This window comes from Phasianus colchicus, chromosome 12 (genome assembly GCF_987193195.1).
Source record: "Phasianus colchicus chromosome 12, bPhaCol1.hap1.1, whole genome shotgun sequence".
Taxonomy (NCBI): Eukaryota; Metazoa; Chordata; class Aves; order Galliformes; family Phasianidae; genus Phasianus; species Phasianus colchicus.
In genome coordinates, this window is record NC_143447.1 from 14,149,040 (window position 1) to 14,173,075 (window position 24,036).

At 39.6% G+C, this 24,036-nt stretch overlaps 1 protein-coding gene across 1 annotated transcript in view; it reads right to left on the reverse strand.

The window, feature by feature from the left end:
- Positions 1-24,036, reverse strand: part of AGBL1 (AGBL carboxypeptidase 1) — a 374,640-nt gene that overhangs the window by 232,355 nt on the left and 118,249 nt on the right. Inside the window, exon 19 of the mRNA XM_090149019.1 lies at positions 165-294. Within this exon, the coding sequence (XP_090005145.1) occupies positions 165-294 (130 nt within the window). The remainder of the gene's footprint in view (positions 1-164; positions 295-24,036) is intronic.

The following is a 24,036-nucleotide window of genomic DNA, read 5'->3' on the forward strand; positions in this document are numbered from 1 at the left end:
ATTCAGCAGATAATCCAAGACTTTCAAAAACACTCCTGAAGGATGAAAGTATAACAGCATAGGACGCTTTCCAAATCTCTCTAGCCATAAAACAAGGCTGCTCACACAACTGCAATAAGCAATCTGCACACAATAACCCACAGAAGAAACTGGGAGTTACTCACCAGAGGGGCCCGGCCGATGCTGCGCAGATAATACAGAAGACCTTTGGTGTGGTAAATAGTTGGATGAAGCTGAGAACTGGGTGTCAGCCACTGCCTGTTCAGATCGTCTCCACTCAAGGAACAACGATGGCTGAAATCACAAAGCAACACATCACAAACCCCTGAAACAAAAGTTGATTCCAAAGAGTTCCTGATTCTGGCAAGACCTGGCACAAAGATGGGGAATGTCAATCAAAATAAAACATCAAAGATTTTTAACATTGTGTTGGAATGAATCAACAATCAGTATGTTTCAGAGGTGCATAACACATGCAGATTTTATCATTTCCTTTCTTTCCAGAATTCACACAGTTACAGCCCTGAAAATAAATGTAGATTTTCCTTTACCTAAGTACACACACAATCAGGACTACTTACACACAAAATTATCTTCGGAAACGCTCTAAATTCTGTGCTATCTACAAAACTCACCCAGCTTACATGCAGCAAAGGCTTCTCAAAACCTCCACAGCAAATAAGTACATCCAACTCCTACTCATTCTAATTGAAGACAGGTGCTTGAATCTCTTCGACCAGTCTGAAATATGTATGCACTTAAATGAGATGAGCTGGATATCTCATTTAAGCTCCTCCGCTCATGAGAAATGTAGCTATCTGAAGCACATCAAGAAGATCTTGATGCATGCTACATCATTATGTGGAACAATTACCTAGATTCACTGCAAAGACTGAATAAAAAGCTAAATAAGGATCCTAGATTTGCACTGAGAAAGTGTTTCCATTAGTTGGCTTGAAAATATTCTGCTCCTGACTCAGTGATCAGTGAAAAATTTGGCAGGATATTTGATTGTAAGGAGCAGTACATCATCGTACAATTTTGCAAAATCTGACTAATTTCCCTCATTAGTGATTGTGTGCATTGCAGAGCCTAACTATTTTAAGTACTGGACAAATTTCTAGCTACAGAGTTACACCCAGCTTTGCTGTTCCAGCTTCCTAGTAACAGAATAAGTACAGATCTGGTGGTCTTCAGGCAGAATCTTGCATTGCAACTGGGGTGCATTGCATCCAGCAGCTTTGACATTATCAGTGCCTTGCAAATCATGCTTGCAGAAAAAAGGGCTTAAGGCTGGAATACTTGAAAAAATACTAGATACATTGGAGAACTGGTTAAGAAAGGAAAACAAAGAAACAATAAAATTCACTGAAAATGTCATACAATTTTAATGGAGAAAAACAAGGTCTCTGATGCCATCTTGGGGTTTCTGGCAACATCACAAGACTCATTCTGACTTTAGTTCCAGTGTTACCTGAATTCCCTTCTTTCTTCATAACCCATAGCTCCTACACTGCTCATTCTGCAAGTTGGAAAATATTACCAGTAGCTAAAGCATGAGAAGTCACTGAATGCTTCTACCAGAAATTCCATGTGAAAACATGACCACCTCTGTTATGTTTCTTCATAGCCCTTCAGGCATGTAGGCTCACCTCTCCTGACCTGCAGGACAGCAGATGCTCAGCTGAGATTGACAAGTGTATTTCTGCTAAGAACCTGTTGCATACACAATTTCCTTCCAGCAGGTATAACTCCATTTTAAAAGTCACTAAACCAAAAAGCACTTTGTAAAATATATGTATATATAAATAAATTATTTTTCTTTTAGAACACAAGAAGAAATGCATGGTCTCTTAGAAAAGGATGCAAGAAAAACTCCTAATCAACTCTGTTGCGTTGTAGCACTTCTCACTGCAGCGTCTGGTTCTGCTATGGCCTGTGGACTGGAATGCAGTGCTGGTTCACAAGCACAGCATGCTGACATGTCCATAGCTCACAGTACTCTCACTCTTCGGACAGTCTTCACTCTGCTCATGTTGCAGTTTACCAGTTCCACCATTCTGACAAAAAAGGAGGCTCTTCCTAGAGGAGACCCTGTGACAGTTCAATTGCCCCGTGCCATTCACAGGCAAAGCTGTTATTTACAACAGGGAAGGAAGGTAAAATCTAGGCAAGTAGGCAAGAACTGGGAGGCAAAGTTCAGTTTTGTCCCTCCATGATGAACATCTTTGTTCATTTAAATGACCTTTAAATATTAGCCCTCTGCCTGGCAGCTTGTAGCTGCAGCTCTGAAGGAGATGCAGAACTTTAATTAAATTATGAGACACTGATTTTTCCAATCTCACTCTCTCCCTCAGATCATACTGTTAAAGGCTGTTTATTTTTGGAGATCCCTACCAGCTCTGTTCCCTTGTTCCTTTCCTTCTCTTCCTCTCCTAATAGCGATGACATTCGCAGATAATAGTTTTGTCCGTTATGCTCTGCAACCAAGGGTGAAGGTAAAATATTAAGCTGATCTCAAGTGCTGATAGCAAATGAAGGGACTGGAAAGCTGAGACTGGCTTTCTACATTTGGCAGGATTTAATGAAATTCACTTCTCAAATCAAAAGGCATTTCTCACAACGCAGTTCCAAGCTATTATATTTGCTTTAAATGCTTTATATCTTCTCCCCTTTGCAGCATTAGTGAGACTGCGTGACAGCCTGGATGGGTCTGTGAGCAGCTCAAACCAAGTGATGAAAATGTTTCCCACAAGGAATTCCAATAAAGTATAGAAAACCCCACCTCCATCTCAATACAGATTACCCATAATTAAATCGTATTTCTCTTGCTCACAAGTCTGATGCTTTGGATTGAACTTTTGTTATAGCTCTACCTCCTTTTCTACGTTTAAACAGTTCTTCGATGAGGGTCAGCATTTGGGACAGCTGTTAGCTGCCTCTTGGGGTATACTGCTTGGCTACCAGAGCACAACAAAAGGAAACTATTTCCTCCTTTGTTCTACATATGAACTGAAGTGGCTCCATTAAACATTTCAGCCACAACCTTTGAGAGATACGATCCATTAGGGCCACTGTAGGAAGGATCAGTTCCACAATTTGAAGTAACTTGTGCAAATATCATGTCTCTCCCACCAGGCAAGACCAAACACTTTTGACCTTCTCCTAGAAGCAGACTCTAGGGCTGTAACGCTTCTGTAAGTAGCTCTAGAATAACTCAAGAAAAGCTACAGAGCTGGTAGAAGATAGGATCCTCTAAGCATAACTAAGCTGTTCTAAAAACGTACGTAGCCAGAAAACACTGCCACAGTGATATACAGCAAAGCATTCAGCACTCACAATTGTCTGAGGAAAGAAATGCTTGGGCAGTCTGTCCTTCAGATATACTAGCGCCATGCAGCCCTATAAAATGAACAGAAAGTATTCAAGCCCTGACCCTGGAGCAAAGATCTGATGGAACACGTACAACTCTCCTTTGGCTGTGAGCACAGAAAATTCAACCACAGGTGAATTTGTTGATGACTGTTGGTTTCAAATATCATTATACATCATCAATAATACTCCTGCACCTCTATAAGCCTCACCTCTAAAGAAGTATAAAGGCAGGTAGTCATTCAGAACTGCAAATGGGAGAACTACTCTACGAAAACCGGATCCTTAACATCTCAAGTTGATACACCACAGTCATAAAGATGAGGTTGAGTTTTCTCTTCTGAATCCAAAGGCAGTAAATGCACTTCTAAGCCAAGCATTAGATCTTGCTCTGAAGGCAGGGACAACTCAGAGAAAGTTAATGAGAAAGAAGTTAAGTTGCTAAAGCATGGACTTATTCGGTTAAAAATAGAATGATATTTTAAGTCTGTTTGCAACTGTGAGACCTTGCTTTTAATCTTGTACCTCAAAGTTTGACATTAAGTTTTACTGAATATTTGTCTTCTTTGTTGTCTTACCCTTAGGCCTGCTTGGCTTAAGTGCAAAAGCAAAAGATCCCAAGCACCTCAGCTTCCAACTTTACTGAATTCTGAAATGTGTTTGGAGTGGGAGACACTACCTAGTCCTAATCCAAGGCTGATATGGTCAATAGAACTCTTGAGCTGGCTGCAGTAAGACTGGATCAATGCTCTGCATGGAAAGGAAAATGAGAGGGGAAAAAGAGAGAAGAAGGGGGGGATACACAGGGAGGAGAAGGGAAAAAAGAAAAGAAACACCAAAAAAAAAAACAAACCCACAAAAACAAATGGGAAAAGGAAATACAAAATAAAGACATGGGGAGGATAAATATAATGCACAAGATAGTAGACAAGGAAGAAAGTGAGAAACGGAGAGAGAGGAAAGTCACTTTTTGAAGAAAAGATGTTGCTGTGCTTGGAAGATAAAATGATTCAAAATCTCCTGTCCATTACAGATAAATGGAAAGACAGGGCCCATCATATCAAATGAATGATGTCAGGACTGATAATAACAGCACCTGGGGCACAGTGAACTATGAAATCTAAAGGGATGCATTGTGTTTGATATGTAGAGAGCAACATCACCATTCGCTGTGCATCTTAAAAGCAGACAGCAGTACTAGCACAGGATAAGAATATCTATAAAGGAAAGTAGGCAGAAGTAAACATCAGGATGCCGTTGAACAGCATGTGGCAGCCTCAGACAGACACAACATACTGGACTTATAAATAACTACTGCCTACCTAGGATGGAAGCAAGAGGAATATTTGTATTAAAGTGTTTTGGTCTTGCAATTAAGAAAGATCAGATCAACCTGAAGTGTGAGTACATGTGGGGAGGGCAGGTGGAATCCTCAATTTTCTTGACTGTTAATCTTTTCAGAGAACAAGCCAGCGATGCTAGGAAACAGCAGAACCAGCAAAGCCCTCCTTCATAATTTAAAGGAAGGTGTGACAGAAATATAATTATTTTTTTTACAGCTTGAAGTCCATGTGCTGGAACTGACTACATTCACCATGCATTTATTCCATGGAGATGCTCAACCAACGCCATCCAGTCATTGCACTGTAGCACTGCCCTGTGTTGTCTATGGTCATTCTAGAAACAGAAAGTGCCCACAACATAAATACTGCACATACGTGTGCAATCCAATGAAACACCAGCTTATGGCAGCTAACTCATCTTCCATTTTCTGAAATTTCTGTCTTAATTGCATTAGGGAAATTTTGGAGTGCTGAAGACCACTTTGTAGAGCTCTTCATATAATCCATTTCATTTTATAGCAGATAAATATACAGATAAGCACTACAGCACTCTACAGCTGGAATCAAAAATGGGGAATTAGAGGGCAAGGTATTTTCCTACTGTGCTCTGGGCTGCATCATTAATTTCACAGTGAAATTTCTTTCCCATCATTAAAGTGGGCTGCTTTAAGTTCCCTCTGGGATACCTTACTTTTGCATCTTGGCAAGCCGCGGGGTTTCATTGAAGAAAAGTGATCCCTTCCCCAGTTACTGCAAGAAGCAAAGGGGGCAATGTTCTTTCTTTGTTCAGGGTCTGAAGTTATCAGATTTTCATTTTTTCACAGTGAAAAACAGGTGAATAGCTGCAAGGCATATATACAGACACCAATGACCAAAGCGGTTTCCATCTACATTACTGCAGCTGACAATTCACTACTGATCATATACTATTCTTTCTTCTGACTGCAAGCAGTAGGAGTGCTAAAATTCCTATGAAGAATCAGGATAAGAACCATCTGCCTTTCCAATATAACCAAAGCAGACAGAAGTTCAGGAGCCACATCTATTCCACATCTCCTCTTCAAATTTTACTCACCTCATTCCTAAATTCTCTGCTCCACCAGTGCCGAGTCCTCAAGCTTCACCTGCACCACACCTTACTTTCACACTGTTTTCATCTCAAGTAAAGGTCACAGTTAGTATTAGAGCACCAATGATGAAAATCAAGGTCAGAAAGTTAACTTCTCCTAAGCAAATACCACAAAGGACCAAGCAATGGCAGTTTCCCAGTTGCACTGTGACCTCTTGCTGCCATACTAGCTTACCTCCAGGCCTGCAAGATGAAATTTTTTACTACTACCTTTTTTTAATTGCACTTTTCACACACAATACCGAGCTTATCTCCTAGATGACACTTGCACTATCTGGCTGCCAACCAACTGAACAAGGCCAATGGAAAATCCTGACCACTTTAGACCACTGCTGCTCTATGACTTTTCCTTTTCAGCGCAGATTAATGAACCCGTGATGTGTAGTGCTTCCTCTTGTGCTAATGGTGTTCTAAAGAATCACTCCACCAGCTTCTTCTTGCCTATCCACATCAGAACATTGATGCTAATTAGCATAATGAGCCATCAGAGTTTCACCTTCTACATCTGACTGATTTTTTCACGGTGGACAATTCTTACTTCCCAAGATAAATGACGTAGTCTGTGCTCTCTCCTTTTGGTGCGTGTAACTGTGCCTCTGTCCTTGTTCAGCTCTGATAGGAGAGTTCCTTTTCTCTCAGTGGACACATTTCATTAAGACACATTTTGTCACAAACCAGTTAGACACAGAATGAGATCTGCATCACTCCCAGCTAACACTGTCAATGTCATAATCAAATGAGACAAGAAGTTCACATAACCTACTGAAAAGGTGAGTTAACAGCATTATCACAGATGAGCTAAACTACCTCCTCAGTTCCACATGAAAGGACGCTCATCAGATTTCTACTCTTTTAGCTGCAACAACAGTAACTATCAAACATGCGAACAATTTCACCTGCAGTTGGTGACAATTTGTACTGTCATTTATGAGGAAAATGCAAGTTATGATGATTTGTACTACTTTATGGAGGAGTAAACAAGGATTCAGAGAGCTGCTAAAAACTGAGTTCTCAGTTTCTTGACATCTACCATGAGATTGGGTCATCTCTAGGCTCTGTTTGCAATACCTCTGAATACTTTGTCACTGATAATACAGCCCTAAGACAGAATTTTTAGACATTAGTTTTCACTAGAACAGTAAATTTTCAACTCAAGATTTTTCTTTTAACAAATACCTGCTTTCTGCAGGAAATAACAGCTTTTCCTCAACACCCTATTCTCTTCAAAACTTTGACTTTTCCATCAAAACTTCAAATTGGACAATTCAGAACTTCAAACAGCTTAAGAGATGCCATCAGCATATGGCAGAAAACATGCATTTAAGGATTCTCAGGTACTCATTCTTGTCTGCCTGAGGGTCTCTTCGTCTGGGCCACACATTCTGCAACACAACTTATAGCCCTGACAACAGTAATTCAGTAAGATGCACAATTATGGTGCAGCACAGAAGGCAGGAGAAGCCAGGACGATGGGACAGTCAAACAACTCCCAAACACCACTGCCACATGGAAATGCTGTTTTTAAATGGGAAGATTTGGCTCCTATTTTGACTATTATTCATTGAAAAGATTAAGTTTTCCACGAGGAGAAAACATTTTTTAAGACAGCCTCACCCTCCTACAAACTACTTTAGCTAATCCTAATTTTGCAGCCATAAATATTGAAAAAGTGAAGACACTCCTGCAACAAGGCAGCAAATCAGTGAAAAACTAAGACCAGAACCAAAGGTTTCATGACAACAAATTGAATAACTAACACTTTACTTTTGAAGTAATGTCCTTTAGCCTGCTTCTAAGCCTTGTGTTCTCGATTTTCTTAATTTAAATGTGGTTTGCAGTCATATACCTGAAGAAGGGTTCTTAACTGACTTAAGCTAGTTGCTCACATATGGATTGCATTAATTGAGTTGATTAAAAAATCTGGTAGTTAAATCAGTGCAATCTCTATATACAAATGAGCACTGAGAAATGCATTTTCTAGATGATTGTTCTAAAACTTAAACCAAAACAAGTGACACAGAAGGGCAAAGTGTGGCACTGCAGATTAATAATAAGAATTACAAGCAGAACATTGTGTAGAGGCCAAGAATAAAAAATAATAATTAAAAAAAAAAAAACAAAAACGTGCAGAGATCTTCAGATTCGTTAGATTTTCCTAGGATCCTTATGCAGTTCTCAAGTCCAGTAGGTAGCACGTATTCCTCCAGGCAAGAGGGAATTGAAGATGCTAATAAGAACGAGAGAAAAAAACCTCTCAGAGCAGATGCTATGAATCAGAAATATTCTGCTAATAAATTACAGAATAATTGGACTAATCCAAAACCACTGCCAGTGAGTGGCGAAGAACCTTTGTACTTATTTTTTAACAATGAGAGTAATGAAACAGACACTGCACAAGGGCCACAGTGCAAGATATTACGGTACAGTTCCTTTCTGGACCATCACTAGGTCATCCTGGTCTAATCATGCCCAATGTCATATAAAAGGTTTTGTCCAGATTGTAACACACCGTTTCCATGGGCGAGGCATTGATTCGGGCACTGTGCACCTATCTCACAAGACAAACATTTTTGGAAACCTGAAGTCCCTTTCCAGTTTGGGGCCTGCAAAGCTCTGCGTGTATCAGACTTGTTTCAGCAAACTGACACCTCACAGCAAAGCAAGGCAGTGGTTTGCCAGCTGGCACTGAATATGGGAAAAAAGGAAAAGACAAAATGGCTAAAAAGGAGGAAGAGATGGAGGTGAGGAAGGCTGAAGTCAACTTCCCAAGATGAGATGCTTTACATTCCCATTCTCCATCACCTCAGCAGTCTTTCTCAATTAAAAACAGGCAGTGGGGATGAGACTCAGCAAATCACACCTGTATGATGAATAAGGTTGCAGAATTCCCAAATAAGACACTTATAAGCACATTTTATTCAGTCCTGTGGGGGGGCTGGAAAGCTGTCTTGCCAAATATGTTCTGTCATTTTCTGAAGTCAGGTTAATAACAAATTCATTTTCTTTTTTTTAAAATAAAATGGCTGCTCTAGATTAGGCTGTCCCTCTGTAACGCCGTTTATGCTTACACATTCACCCTTCAAGATGAGTTCTTGTTGCTTGGGATAGATGGCGTTTTTCTTCACCAAACAGGACTGGCACGAAGCAGGTTTATTTTAGCACCAGGTTGCTCAGAGCAGCACGGCAGCACAAGGAGAGACCTCACAGTACATGAGGCTGTGATGTGATTTACGGTGGAATTGACCACAGTTGACATATACAAAGACATACTATACTTCCTCCGTTAGTAAATTAGAGTTCTGATAAAGCACCATCATCTGAAATACGCTGAGTGGTAGCTTACAAAAAAAACCCCACAAACCTAAGAAGCCAGTTTGCCAACTCCCCTCTCCACAGCAGGCACAGTTAAAGAAATTAACACTAGATTCTGCTAGTTGCTCACATTGGAGGAGTTTTCTCTTCTTCTTCCTACTTTCCCCCTCTTCTTTTTACAGCCATGCCGTAAAACCAGTATGATTGTGATCATATTGCTACTGATGCCTATAAGTACATTGGAAATTCCCACTGTAACAGGCTATATACACTGTTATGTGGTGATGCCTGCTAACTTCACGGGCTACTTGCCTGGCAAATACAACCTCTCTGCAATAACGTAACAATGCCTCACAGGTTACTCAACAATCATATATATGAATGCAAGCTTTTCTCCTTTCCAAACACAGGCTTTCCAGCTCTGCCTGTGAAGTCTACTGAATAGTCAGGAGTTCCTATGAAACAATTTGATTTCTTTGTAATAAGTGTTCTTTTCTGTAGAGATAAACAATAGTTATGGATCAGGTCTGTTTGCAATACAGCTTCCACGTCAAAATGGAAAAAAAACAAAAACAGCAAAACAAACAAACAAAAACAACAAAAGACTTACTTTTGAGTTACACATTCCACCTGACTTTGAAGGGAAATGCATGTTTTCTATTTAACTGCACACACATTCCATGTACCCTCAGAGATCAGGCAACAGCCGTTCCACCATCACTAGAAAAGCATTTGAGGATCTGATCTGCACTGAGTGAGCAGGCACAGATAAGCAAAGCAGTTTGGGGTTATATCTGTAGATGCACTAAGTTGTTTTATTTACTTTCCCCTATGCATATGCACTACATGACTTCAAACCTCAGCTGAATGCTAATTCTGATACCAAAAAAAAACCCCACCACTAAAACAAATTGCACTTACATAACTGCTCATCCAAGCACAGTGTCTCTGGGCATTTCACAATAGTAAAGTTAAACGAAGCATTCAATACACACTTATTAAAATAAAGTATTCACTGGAGAAACCTGATGGGCTTTGTAGAGGTCTGCAAAATGTTCAGAAAAAAAAAATAATTAAAATATCCATACAAAATCCAGTAACAGATAAAATCATTGTAAAACAAAACATAACAGACCCAATTCTCCAAGCAAACTCACACATCAGCAAGATTGGGCCAAACGTTGAAGTGAGTCCACGCAAGTGGTAAAGTAAAGCTGGCACAGAAAACTGAGGGTGCACAGAGAAAGTGAAGACTCCTAAGAGGCAGGATTTGAATTTGAGGGGAGCCAAAAGATTTGCCTTAGAAACCAGGCCAAATACATTAAGTGCAGCAGTTTTGCTGGAAGTTTCTAGTAAAAAACAAAAGTCAGATGAAAACTAGGACAGTAGATAGGAGCAAATGTAAGCGGTTCTTATACACTTATGTGAGCAGAAATCTAAGCTGTTTTTTTTTTTCATAGCAATTGGCAAATTTTAATTGGGGGCTAGTACGATCAAAAAAACCCCTCTTGAAACAGATTTGTAAAGTGAAGTTACTTGAATACTGAAATAAATGACCTGATTTTTCAAAATATGGAGCTACTCATCACTGCCTATTGAAGTTCAATAGAATTGCAAGCACTCAGCATCTTCCAAACTCAGGAAATTCTTAACTAGCTTCCTAAAACATATTGGAACAGGGCAACTCATTTATGGTCCTTACTACTCATTTTTATCTCTGTTCTTCAATTGAATCCGGAAGCTTCCCATATCAGAAGATATCAGCAATATTCCAGAATGGAGGATACAGAACTTTTCCAAATATTTGGGTGAGTTTCTGCTTAGCTCTTCTCCCCCTTCCCTGCCCTCCGACTTGTTTTTAATGTAATGAAGTAGAGGAAAAATCTCATAGAGGGTAATGAATGATGAATACTTGGGCATCAGTGGGGTTTGAAGACACTTATGAAGAAAATCGATGATCAGCATCCAATTCTGGTAGCAAAGCGCTTAAAAAACTTTCAGATTAGAAGCACTGTCCTGTGCCAGTGAGTAAAAATATCAGGTTCAAAAGATGAAATATTTCATGGCACAGCAAAAGACAATGCAGTAGGCTGACAGAATCTCTTATTTAGATGTGGAGAAAAAGGTGCAAGAAAAGTACACTCATAGGACCTCTTGCTGTAAGCCATGGAGACAGGTAATTCAGTTATAACTCTTCTACTTCAAAGGTCCACAGGTAAAAGCTGATACAGTGCCACTGAAACACAATCCATACCTGCTGGCTGGTCGAACTCTGCATGCCCAGTCACTAAACAAGGAATAGGACCATACTGTCTACCTTTACTTAAGTCAACAACTGAGCACTACGGTTTTTCTCCCTCTAGTTAGAGAAACAGTTTGCAGCTCCTCATTTGTAAAGCAGGTTTTAATTCTTAATGCACATTCCAGACCTAACAGGTGAATAACAGGACTGATTTATTGCTAAGTGCATCATACAGGGCAATAGAACTTATGCCTCTGAGGAGAAATTGTGCTAAGCTCCAACTTTAGACCAAAAGGGCTTCAAAACTGCCTTCTGAAAACCAATATTTTGTCACTGCTAAGAAACAACCTTAGAAGCAACTCTCAGACATATTTTTCAGAGGAAAATATGGAAAAAATAGGAAAAAAATGGAGGTATCCATAGCATTTCTATCCATAGAATGACGTGGAAAGGAAGTGCAGGGGAATAAAATTCTCTGTTTGAAGATGGATTTGAAACAGAAACATGCATTGTGCTTAGAATCATAAAAAGAGGCAGGAAGGCTAACGAGTCTCTGAAATATTTCTGATGCTATCTGATAGTGTTTTTCTGTTTTGAATTTCTCCAGGACTCCTTGTTCTTTGAGCTATCCTGCCCCTCTCAGACCCAGGAGAGATTAAAGACTCAGCTGCATAACATTTAATCAATACAGATAAGCTCACAGAAATATCCTCTACAAAAATCAATGTGCAAATTCAAGTAGGCCATTCTGATCAACTGGAATAAATGTTGCAAATTATTTTGACCACGGCTGTAAAAACACTGAGGAATAAACAACGGCATAGGAAAGACCTTAAGATCTAAGTTATCTTTCCCCTATATACAAACAATGTAGTTCAGCTGTTGCTGTTTGAATTTAGGTAAATTAGTGCTTTCTCAGCTTCTTATCTTTTCAGTATATTTGTAAGCAAAGTCATCTATTGCCTAAAGCAGAGGGCCTAGAAAAAACCTTCAGTCTTCTACCTTCCCTGAACAATTTATATATATAATTATATATATGTATATAATTAATAATGCTATATACTGCCATAAAATGCTAAATATCTTTAATTCTTTTTAAGGTAGAACAATGCTTATAGCCCCTCTCTGAAAATAGGGCATCTAATCCAGACAGAAGAATACAGGATTTCCAGCAATGGATGATGTTTTTGTTCTGATTTTCTGTCCAACTGACAAGCTTGATGACCAAAACTTTCCAGTGAGTTAGGAAATAAAAACACTAAACCAAACAAGTAATATTTTTTGTCATTTTTGAAAGTCTGAAATAAAAATTTAGACTTCTTTTTTTAATGAATTACCCCACCCTCCCTCAGAGTGTGGCAAAGCCCACTTTTAACGTGAATTCTCCACTTCAGCAAAGCCATTTTTCTTCAGATAAACACTATTTCAAACAATTATATCATCATTGGTGAGATGCTGGAACAGGCTGCCCTGAGAGGTTGTTGATGCCCCATCCCTTGTTCAAGGCCAGGTTGGATGGAGCTCTGGGCAGCCTGGTCTAGTATTAGATATGAAAGTTGGCAGCCCTGCCTGCAGCAGGGGGGACTGCAGCTTGATGATCCTTGAGGTCCCTTCCAACCCAAGCCATTCTATGATTAAACTAAGCCCAAAGTGCTTCTTTAAGATATTACTGCCATCACTTTACCCATAGGTGGGTAAAAGTGATGTTTCAAGAGAACAAAACATTCGTAATCACACCCTTGGACAATTTTTTAACCTCCTCACAGACTGAACAGCAGTTCCTTATTGGTGGATGGTGTGACAGATGCTTATCTCTAGCCCTGAGTGCTGCAAACTACCAGTAACAGAAAGCAAACAGGGACAGCAACAAGGAAAAAAGCAAGAGGCAGAATTAGGTCTTACAGAGCTCATTTCTCTCCAGCTCACACGGCGAATTTGTTGGCCCCAAAATTATGCTCACTGAATTGCAGCACTGAATGTATTTCTCATGGTATGACTCCACAGCTGCAAAATCCCAGCTGCAATTAAGGAACTGCAGGGCTGGATGTTCTATCATTTTTATACGTGCAGGCACTCCAGCAGTGGCTATGGCAGGCTGCAGCTGCCTGCTCTCAGCCCCCAGCTGCTGCCTCGCAGAAAGGCAGTAACTGCAATTGTGTGCAAACGTTAGGAAAACACAAATTTTGTGGGTGTTGGAATGGTTCAAAACGGCTTCGCATTATTTCATCCCAGCACTTCGCAGCTCAGTCAGGTGAATAGGACTTGCTTGGAAGATATCACAGAACGTGGTTTTACACCACTGGAAAGGAAGAGGTGATGAGGTGACCTCCTAAGCATTATGGTTTCAAACAAAAAGAGAATAGCTAAATTTCAGAGTAGACACATCATAGAAGAAATCCTCATGATTACAGTTGTGAGCCAGTTTCCAATGATTAAAGAACAGGCGGGTGCCTTTTTCTCACGTTTGTCTGTTAGGATTTTCTTGTCTATGTGGCACTGAGTACTGACTGCTGTCTAAAAGAATAACTGCATTGGATGTTCACAGGTACTAGGGATAAATTAACAGCACGACAATTACATGCAAAAGTACAGACTCATGTCTTTTCAATATTAAAGTTACATCACATATGATGAGAAATACTTCTGAATACACCCTTTGGAAAGCTCGCACCTCCTTCATCTAGCATAAGCCTAAGATAATTCCATCTGAAGCTAAGATACTTTTGAATGATCATATATTTGATAGCTTTGCATCACTGTGGCATCTGGCTGAGCCCTTCCCAACTCTCCCATTCTTTCCCTTCATCAAATCCATTTGTTGTTTAGTTGCATTGCCACTGTGAGTTCAGGGACATTATCTATATCATTCAAGCTCCTGTTTCTTAGCAGAGGGTTGTTAAGGTAGTATCATTCAGCTGTGGTTGGACTTGATGATCTTTAAGGTCTTTTCCAACCTCAGCAATTCTATGATTCTACGATTCTTACCTTATAAGGTAAGTTTTGTACTCAATGGGAATTAGAACAAAATCTCTGATCAACAAGGGCTTTTACAATTTATTTTTTTACAGACAATACTGTAAACACTATAGAAATAGTCCACTATACAGAAGAACAAATACTGACACGTGCAATAGATCTCATGGGGAATTGCAAACCCACACAGAATATCTTAACGCACTCCTTACTTTTGGCCTTCCAGTGCTGCTCAGGAATTTTACATTTCATTCCATCTATGCAGAGAGGACCACCTCTCCACTATCCTAAGGAATAAGCAAACTTCGAAAAGAAAACATGACAAAGAAAGCTGTCACAACATCAAAAGTGACCATCTTCTGACTCAGTTTTTTCAACTTGTTCCAAGTATAAAACATTGTTAAAAGATCATCCTGCTCTGCTGATAAGCTGCTGTCCAAGTAAATTAAAGACATTAGCTAAGCCAAGAAGGGCTTTATCCCTTTGTGGATAAAGCCAAGATTACATGAGGAAGCACAGGTTCCCCCTTCCTGCCTCTTTTAGGTCTCTTGGTTTACCTATCTCTGTCAAGAAAACACTGAATTTCTCTTGGAAAGAGTTTTAAAGTCTTCTATTGTGTATACATATTAGTATATGTATACTATTAGTGTATACATATTACAAGATCCTTGCCTACTGCTGCAACAGTTGGAAAAAAGAATGCCAAGCCTTGTCAATATGAATAGTCTGTTTACCACTGATGCCAAAGAATTGCTGGAATGGGGTAACATTGGCCCCGTATTTCCAGAGCAATGTTTGGCCTGGCAGTGAGAAGATAATAGGATGCCATGGACCTGTCCTAACTCAGCAGCTGTCTTGAAGTGCCAGAAGAAGTAGTTCAGCCCCACTCTCCTCAGCCTGCACTTCAGCCTGTTACAAAGAACAGGCGACATGGATACGGAAAGGAAGCAGTGATTGTTTCCACACTGGGTGATCTCCAGATACACTGTAAATATTCTCCTTGCAAGATTAAGAATTCAACTAGGAAATAACTTGAAGACCTCTGCTGCTGGCCTACAAACACAACTAGATGAGTCTGAAGTTAGGGACTGATTTCCTGTCATCTTATTCCAAGACCTTGTTTACTCTAATAAAGCGTTATGCTGTTTCCTTACTTTGGAGAGCAAATAATCATGAGGTCTTACTCACCCAGTGGGGTCAGTAAGATGCATGCATAAAGCCACTCAGCCTTTAGTGACAGTGACAACTTTAAGCTTTCACAGTATTCCTTCTCAGCTACTTCTGTTCATCCTATGGAGTCCTCCAGGGATGATCTGTCATGGTCCATAGTAGGTTTCTTGCAAAATTCAACAACAAGTTACATCATTGGTTTAACTAAAGTGCCTCAAGTGCTCTTCTCCTTCTTGCTCTTCCCTTTGCCAACTTTCAGTCACAACTATCATCTCAGCAGGAATGTTATATGAAGCAAAGGCAATGCCTTGGAGCAGGTTCCAAGGTAAATTAGTTTGCATCTATCACAAATTCTCCTAAAAAAAGTATACATTCTTCTCAGAGAAATCTCCAGGACAGTAAATATTTGAAAATAGTGGAGGCTCCAGCAAAGATCCCAGCATATCACTCACAAGGTCTCTTAAGAGGAAGAGAGAGTTTTGCTGTAGCAGTAATATGGGAGATGCCATTTGAACAAAGAAATAATAGAAATCAATACAGTCAAATCATGTGCCTTGCAAGTCAGTAAATCCTCCTGAAACAGCTGTAGTGTCAGGAATAATGCTTAGGACAGATGGATTTTATTCTCCCCCGTATGTATAATGTGACTTGAGAGCCTTCAAAGGAAAGAAACGCTTCCCTGAGTACCCTGATTCCATGACCTAAGTTGAAGTTCATTCCAAAACGTTTCCAATCATTGCAAAGGGACAGTTTAGTCAACTACATTTTCAAAGTATTATTTGCATGCACATCCCAGGATTTCATCAAATGCAAAGCGTCTCCACTGATTGAATGGCCACAATTCCTTAATGGCATTCAAAGAAGAGAGATGGTTGAATTTTATTTACTTACTGATTTATTATTATTACTTTGCTCTCTGCTTGCAACTGCAAATATGCCTTCGTTGCTCCATTAAACTGATCACTTATCTATGTTTCAAACTCAACTCAGAACGTCCACACAGAAAATATCCACGCTACATTTGGAGAAGCTACGCCTTGCATTTATGCATGAGATCGTGGATTACATTTTAATGGATACTTAACCTGGACTAAAAACGTGCTAACATTCATTGTAAGAAGGACTCAGGTCACATCCCATCAAGTGCTGAATACCAGTCCATGACTCTGCCACAATCAATCCCACAGTCCCATGGAGTGGAAGGTCAGCCCTTCTGCCATTTACCCAGAGTCAAAAGAACGTCAGCACAAACAAAGAACGGAGCAGATCTGTAGTAGGGAAACTCACCCCAGGCTTAGGCTAAACCAGATGATCAGAGAACGTTTCCTGCCCAGCAAATACATATCTCTAATATTCTCTAACAGAGCGCACTCGTGTACACGTTAGGTCCTAGCCAAAGTTGCAATAGCAAGAAAGCATTTGCACATCCCTCATTTTTGTTGTTCCCAAAGGAAATGGTCCCTTATCATCACTATCCTTGTATATACAATGTTTGCTACTTGTTTTTAGCAGTGATGCAATTTTTTTTTTTTTTAATCTGCTAGCAAGTGTTTCAGTCAGATGTTTCACAGAGAGATTCTGACTGTTTGACATGTAAAGTTTACAGTTTCTTAGGGTAGAAAGATTTTTAAAAAGCCAACAAAAAACAGGAGAATTTAGACTCTGCAATTGGGTTACACTTCCAGTAACACTATCAGCCTGAAAACTAATTTCACTTACTTCAGCAGAGCAATTGTGGATCTACAGCAGAATGCAGAAAAGCAGAATGCAACCATAAGCCACGGTCCCTATGTTGATCAATTTCCCCATCAAGCTGATGGCACTAGAGATGCTTCACATAATGCTACTCAAAAGGCCATCAATTTTTTGTTTTAATCGCTTCCTGTAACAACGCAAGCAAGAAAGTTCACCAAATCAGTGTTTTCCTATTTTGTCTGATTAGCCAGCAGAACATGCATTTCCAGTACATTTGTTGGCTCAGAACCTGCCAAAGATATCACTGTTGTCATTTTCAGTGCATTATGGTGTATGTTAAAAGAAGTAATTTGTATTATTAAGAGGAGCAAATGAAAATAAATTACTTAGAGCCAAGTCATAGAAATTCTTATTTCTTCAGTTCCTGGATGTAAGATGATCTCAGTAAACAGATCAAAAATGTCATCCTCCCTTACCACTCATAGCCATTATAATAACTGTTCAGAGCTCAATATTGACATTCAGTGTCACCTACTGAAGGTGATGGTGGCAAATGTCAAGTTTTGTCCTGTTAGAGTAGAAGTGCCATATGATAGCTGTCTGTCAATTCTTCATTGTGCTTTTCTACCTTCCTTTTAACTTCCATTACACTGTATAGTACGAAAGAAAAGATGCCTTCTTTCCAACAGCAATAACCATCTTCAGTACACTTCAGAACTGCAGTGAAGAAATGCTTGCGGACTGTGAAAAATATTGCTGAAAGAAGAGAAGCCTTATGTTTAGGAGGTTGATCCACCAATGACCTTCGAACACCTGGATGTACCACGGATATGCCACACATCATTCTACATAAATACAACCACCTCTTTCTTTAATGTGCCCTGTGGCAGAATATTAACATATAAATAAATATATAAATATATATAAAATATAAAAAATATGTGAAAACAACTTCTGTCTTCCCTACTGGACGTCTATCTTTTTAACCACCAGATATGACTGTATATGAAAAGCAACTTCCTTCTCAAATCCCCACTGGAAGCAACAGGAACACTGTGTTACAATCAGCTCCACACAGACAAATGTTTTATTCATATCACATAACTTTAAAAAAAAAAAAAAGAAGAAGCAGCAGCATATACTGGTTAATTTTATCTAAATAAAACTCACAGTGTGGCTTTTAAATGATTTCAAGACATTTTCCTACCCCACTGAGGTACATTTTACCTATTTGGGATGAGTGGCATCAAATGCAGTTGCCGAGAGTGAAACCCCACGGATGTTTACAGTATGTTGTGGAATCCAGAGGCCTTTCCACACATCCCGCAGATAAATGGATTATTACTAACATGATTTTTCAAACAAGTGATCAAACCCAATCCCACTTCACGTAACCAAATGAGTTTCAAGGAGGAGAAACAAAGAAATCTACTGCCGTTTTCAAGACTGACAGTTTCTCTTCTCTTCTAATTCTTCCTCCCACCGCCACCTGTTTTGCACAACATGTTACTAATATTGTAATCACTGAATTATTAGACAGAGAATTTACAAGCACCACTTGTTTTTTCCTTGGTGACGAAGGGAAACTGCCATAGCAATGAAACTACAGATTATATCTCCTAAACTCAGGTCTGAAGAGAGCATAAGCTACACTAAAGATTTCTGAATGCTAATAACAAGACCATTTAACGCTCTCTATTATTTAATATAAAACAGTTCTACATAAGTAATAGGGAAAATATTGTAATAGAATAGGCCAATGGGGAGCAAAGCTACTTAAGAGATACGACACAGTCCATTGTATTGAGTAGGAATGAAGATGAATTATCTTACAAATACAAAAGAACTACGAGGCCAGAGCTTTCCTGGTTGACAGCATGGATGGACTCCTTAGAGATAAAACTGTGACCACAGGCCAATTGAAGTATGTTTAGCAGAGCAATGAAAAGGGCTGAAAAGAGTTCTGGACAGTGTCTACCAGTAACGACAAGTGATGCTTCAGAACTTCCATATTTCTTGGTCCATGTCACGTTAAGTGGGAATTCTACATAAAATCAGTGGATTATCAAAACAAAAAATGAATAAAAAAGGCAGAGTGGGAAAGCAGCACACAAGAAGCTGAAATGCAAACAGAAAGACTCTTACTAAGAAATGAAAGACAGAAATAAAAGAGACTCTAAACCGAAAAGAAATTGGGATTTCACTCCCTTCAGGGGAAGGGAAAGAAAACATTGTATGCTGGGATAGTGAAGAAAACAATCAAAGATAGGGTAAATATTTACATTTCTATTCACATAACTGAAAAGGTATAAATCATAAGAAAAACCAACAGCTTGGTCCTCGGGGGATTTCTCAGTGCTGTTTTGTTTACACAAAGAGCCCCAGCACTTTGCTTAGAGCTTCTTCCACTGCAGAGCTACAAACAAGGAATCAGGCCTTTCAATGGAAAAGATACTCATATTGCTCTCCTATGGCTGTGAAGCTTCTGCAGCATTGTGGTTCTGGCTTAAAGTTTATGCTGTAAATCCAAGTAGCACCATGTGAATATCTGATTACAATCCAAGAAAAAATGCTAGACAAACTCTCGCTCACCTCAAAGCCCCAGAAAGATAAGAAAAACAGCACATACTTGTCCTTCGACAATACTTCTCTTCTCCTTCTCTGTCTTCTGCAAAGTGACACAAATACTGAAAATAATCTCATTTTCAGTATACTCCTTGCTACCAAGAATTCTAACACAATTTATGGACTATAATTATAACTCAGGCAGTGAGACATCCAGCAACGGAAGACAACAGCTGGTCTCAAATTCATGGCTAACAATACAATGTTATCAGCCCAAAAAAAGCAATTACAGACTACAGGACCTTTAAACCAGAAAATAAAAAAATGAAAATCAAAGACCATGGCAGATAAAGGCAGTGTCAGTTTCCAGCCTGGGATGCCAGCCAATCATTTGTGGCTGTAAACCATTGACAACCTGCTCTGCCAGGTTATAAGATACTGGTATCACTCGCCTATTACTGAAGCGCAGTTAAAACATTCAAACATGACAAACAGCGATAGCTCTACATCATGGTGAAAAGGAATTGAGTTTCAACTGATAGCAGCAATGCGAACGCTCCAAGGAAGGGAACAGCAGTAATGTTTGGTATATCATCAAGCATCACTGCCCTCTTTAACAAGGTTTACCTGGCTATGGGTAATGACTATAAGCAGTGATAGCCAGTTGTAGCACAGACTACAACTTTTGAAGACCAGAACAGAAGATGCCACGTGACAATCCTGCCATCGTTTCTTCTGTGAACCCAAAGCATAGGGGCTCAGAACTTTGTGCATCTGAGACGTCAAATAATTCAATGCCTGGGTCAGAAAGGCACAACAGACATTCTATCTGGACTAAACATCACCCTCTAAAAAAAAAAAACAAAGAGATATCACCCTCTCAGAACTGCTTTAGATTTCATTTTCTTTAACCTATTTTATCTTAAATATATAAGCTGAAAACCTAATACAATGCCACTGTGCTGTCAACATCTCAGTGAGTACGAAAGCTAAAGGAACATGGAGAGGTGCGTGGAGGGTGAAGAGATGCTCAGCCTCACTCCACTAACTGATTGCCACGACTTTACATTCGATAGGAAACTGAATTTATAATTTCTCCCTGCTTTGCTTGTTCATCTTTTCTCCCAGCTTGACTTTTCTGTTTTATAGCCTTACTCTTAGGATTTCTTACCACTTGCTCTACTGTTCCAAGCACTTGTTTTCTCTGTACTCAGCCAGGTCTTCCTCACTGTGACTTCAGCTGTATGCATTAGCAAAATTGGCTGCTTTGATTAGAAGTGTGGGAGTGGAAGGCAGATAATAGCTTGGTTCTCTATACCTGATCTCCCAGTGAGGGGTCACTGATAGGGGTCAACAGCTGAAATAAGTGTCTCATCACATGAAGAGTTGGTGAAGAAAAAGCTGTACTGTCAAATAAAGCAGAGCACAGCAGTGCTAGGAGTTGGAAGGGGAAAAGTTATCTATATATTTAGGCTGGTTTGTGTTTTGCAAATTTTGTTCTGAAAAGGAGCTGTCAGCTCAACAGTAACAGAATCTGAAGTCCTGTATTTAACTATAGGACAGATTTAACTGAGGGAGTTGCAACTCCATCCTCCCAGGAAACAGGCTTGTTAGAGGAGCTACAGAAGGAGCCACTCTTCTGCCAAGCCTGCTCCCAAGCAAGCACCAGACTCATCTTCTAAACAATACGGCTACAATAATAATCCTGAAGGATTTTTTTTTTTTTTTTTTTAAGGCCAGTTCACTGATGGGCTTTGATTAAATTATCTCCAGAGCAATCCATCTGTTGATTGACACTTTTAAAATACCAACCAACCCAGATCATTTGACACTGGCTACTGATGAATCATCAAGTTAAAGCCTTTACTTTAAATACTACTGTTACGAATGAAATGTCAAATAGTGACATTTGATATTCTGCACCAATTACTACCGTGCATGTGGGCACATAAACACCACTTAAGCAGAGTCAGAATCAGGCTATTAGGGTTCAGGGATCAAAAGAGACAGGCTACTTGTCTTGTCTGGGTTTATAGACTGCATAGCTATTGAGGGTCCATTAATCAAGTATGGAAAAAAATAGCTATTATGGGTGTTGCAAAAAGAGATGGTCTAAACGAGGTTGAAGGGGATGTGTGTCTGTGCTGTGCCATACATTCCTCGCTTCTCTTGAACAGCCCCCAGTTCCTGCGTCATTCTGAAACAGATTATACAAAGAGGCACTGTTGGGTTAAGGGTGATGAGAGAGAAGAAAACTAAGACAATGTTGACAGACTTTCCATCAGTGTGAGGCACAGAGCTGTGAAAGCCTGCTCTGATTCTTAACTTGTATGGTCAACAAGGGTGGAAAGTGCCTTACAGAGGGTACTGCTGTATCAGGTCACAAGAGTCAAAGTCTTGTTCCCTCAAAAGTGCTTTTTATCCTTTGTATTTATAAGGGCAACAGTACCTACGTGTCTCCTGCATATGGGAAAGCACAGATCATGACTTTTACTCCACTGCATTTCAGAGTCAACACAGTCAACAGAAGTGAAAGAAAGGAATAAGGGATCTCTAGGGATTTATTAGCAGACAGAACCATGCCATCTAGAACTTGATCACAAATAGCCTTTTTTTTTTTTTTTTTTTTTTAGAAGCTTAGCTTTTCAACACTGAAAACGCTGTGGGTTTTTGAAGCCTTCTGAATAAGTGAGTAAGCTTCGAGACAACTTCTTTTGAAGGTAGGGCTCATCCTTGACACAAATATACAATGGGGATACCTCAGATATTCAAATTTACTTTGACTTGAAAATTCTGAACTCAAAAAGCCAGGGTCATCAACTCCCATGCAAAATGCACTTTCAACTTTCTTATTTTTTCTGAGCATACCACTGACCCTATTTACAGCATCCCCCAGCTGTACGTGCAGCTTCTTCTCTGTTCAATGAGATGATGTTCAGAGGAAGCCAGCATGATGGATAACAGAAGTCCTTTGACATACTGTGTCATTTATCACATAACAGCCTCAATCCTCCTAACAGGGCCCTCTCCATATGTCACTGTCAGCTCTTGTGCCACCCCAATGCATCAAAAAGAAAAGTTTGAATATGAAGCACTGTAATTCTTAAGTCACAGCTCATTGCAGCTTTCCAGACATGAAGAACCATTCTATCTGCCAGCTTGTTTGTTTAATTTTCACTCTGTCTCACACATGTGAGAAATTAAGCCTTCAGCATAGAAGAAAACCAGAAAAATGTCAGGTCTGGCAGAAATGAGGAAGATAAAAATCTCCAATTCCATCAGGAATCCAGTGTGACATTTTGAAGCATAGAAAGAGACAGCCTATGAGCATTAGGTATCAGCAAAATACTGGCAGATCTAAAGAGTTCCTTCTCCTTCCCAGCCTGGGAAAGAGGTTCTCTAATGGGCTGATGTGAAACTAGGAAGCTTAAAGCGATGCAGATAAGCTCCTGAACTCGGCTGCTTAATGGAGGCATATCTCAGCTCTTCAACCTTTTCAAGGGTACAGAATGAAGTTAAAACATCCAGGAAAGCCTCTAGAGATTATCCAGTAGGCTCTGTTTTGGGCTACCTAAAGTAATCAGAAATCGCTCTTTAATGCAAAAATTTTTACCAAGTCAGTTCAGTTCCTAAGTGACACGTGAAAACATAAGAGGAGACTGGAGCCACTGCTGGGGCCTCAGCTCTGCTCTGTGTAATACACAAATTCACCATTCTCTGCACTGTCTCTCAGGTGTTAGAGATGACAACCAAACCACGATCCATTCAGGCTCTTTTGCCATTAGCCTGTAGGAACGTAGCCCCATCATGGTACTGGCTGCATCCATTGATGGTATCATGTTTTGGCTACCTGAGCACAGACTGTTCACAGCATTCATTCAAGATGATGAGGGCTTGCTTTCAGATCTTTTCTACTTCATTTTCTTTCAGCAATGCACAAAACTGGCCCAGGCTTACATGAACTGAGTTCACAGACTCATTTTGTACTCGTTAGCATTTCCTGGGTTACAAAAAGTCCCATCTTAGTTTCAATGATTCAGACTCTCGCAGTGTGAATGGTGTTAAATTCCAAGAATTAAGATGCCATTTTGAATCACAAGTGATTTTAAAATATGATTTGCCACTTCATTAGGTTATTGTTATGCAGTCTATATAAATTTCCATTTCATTAAAAAATTTTCAGAAGAATCACAGGCAAATTACAGCTTGAAAATTAGTCAGTAAAACTTCATTAA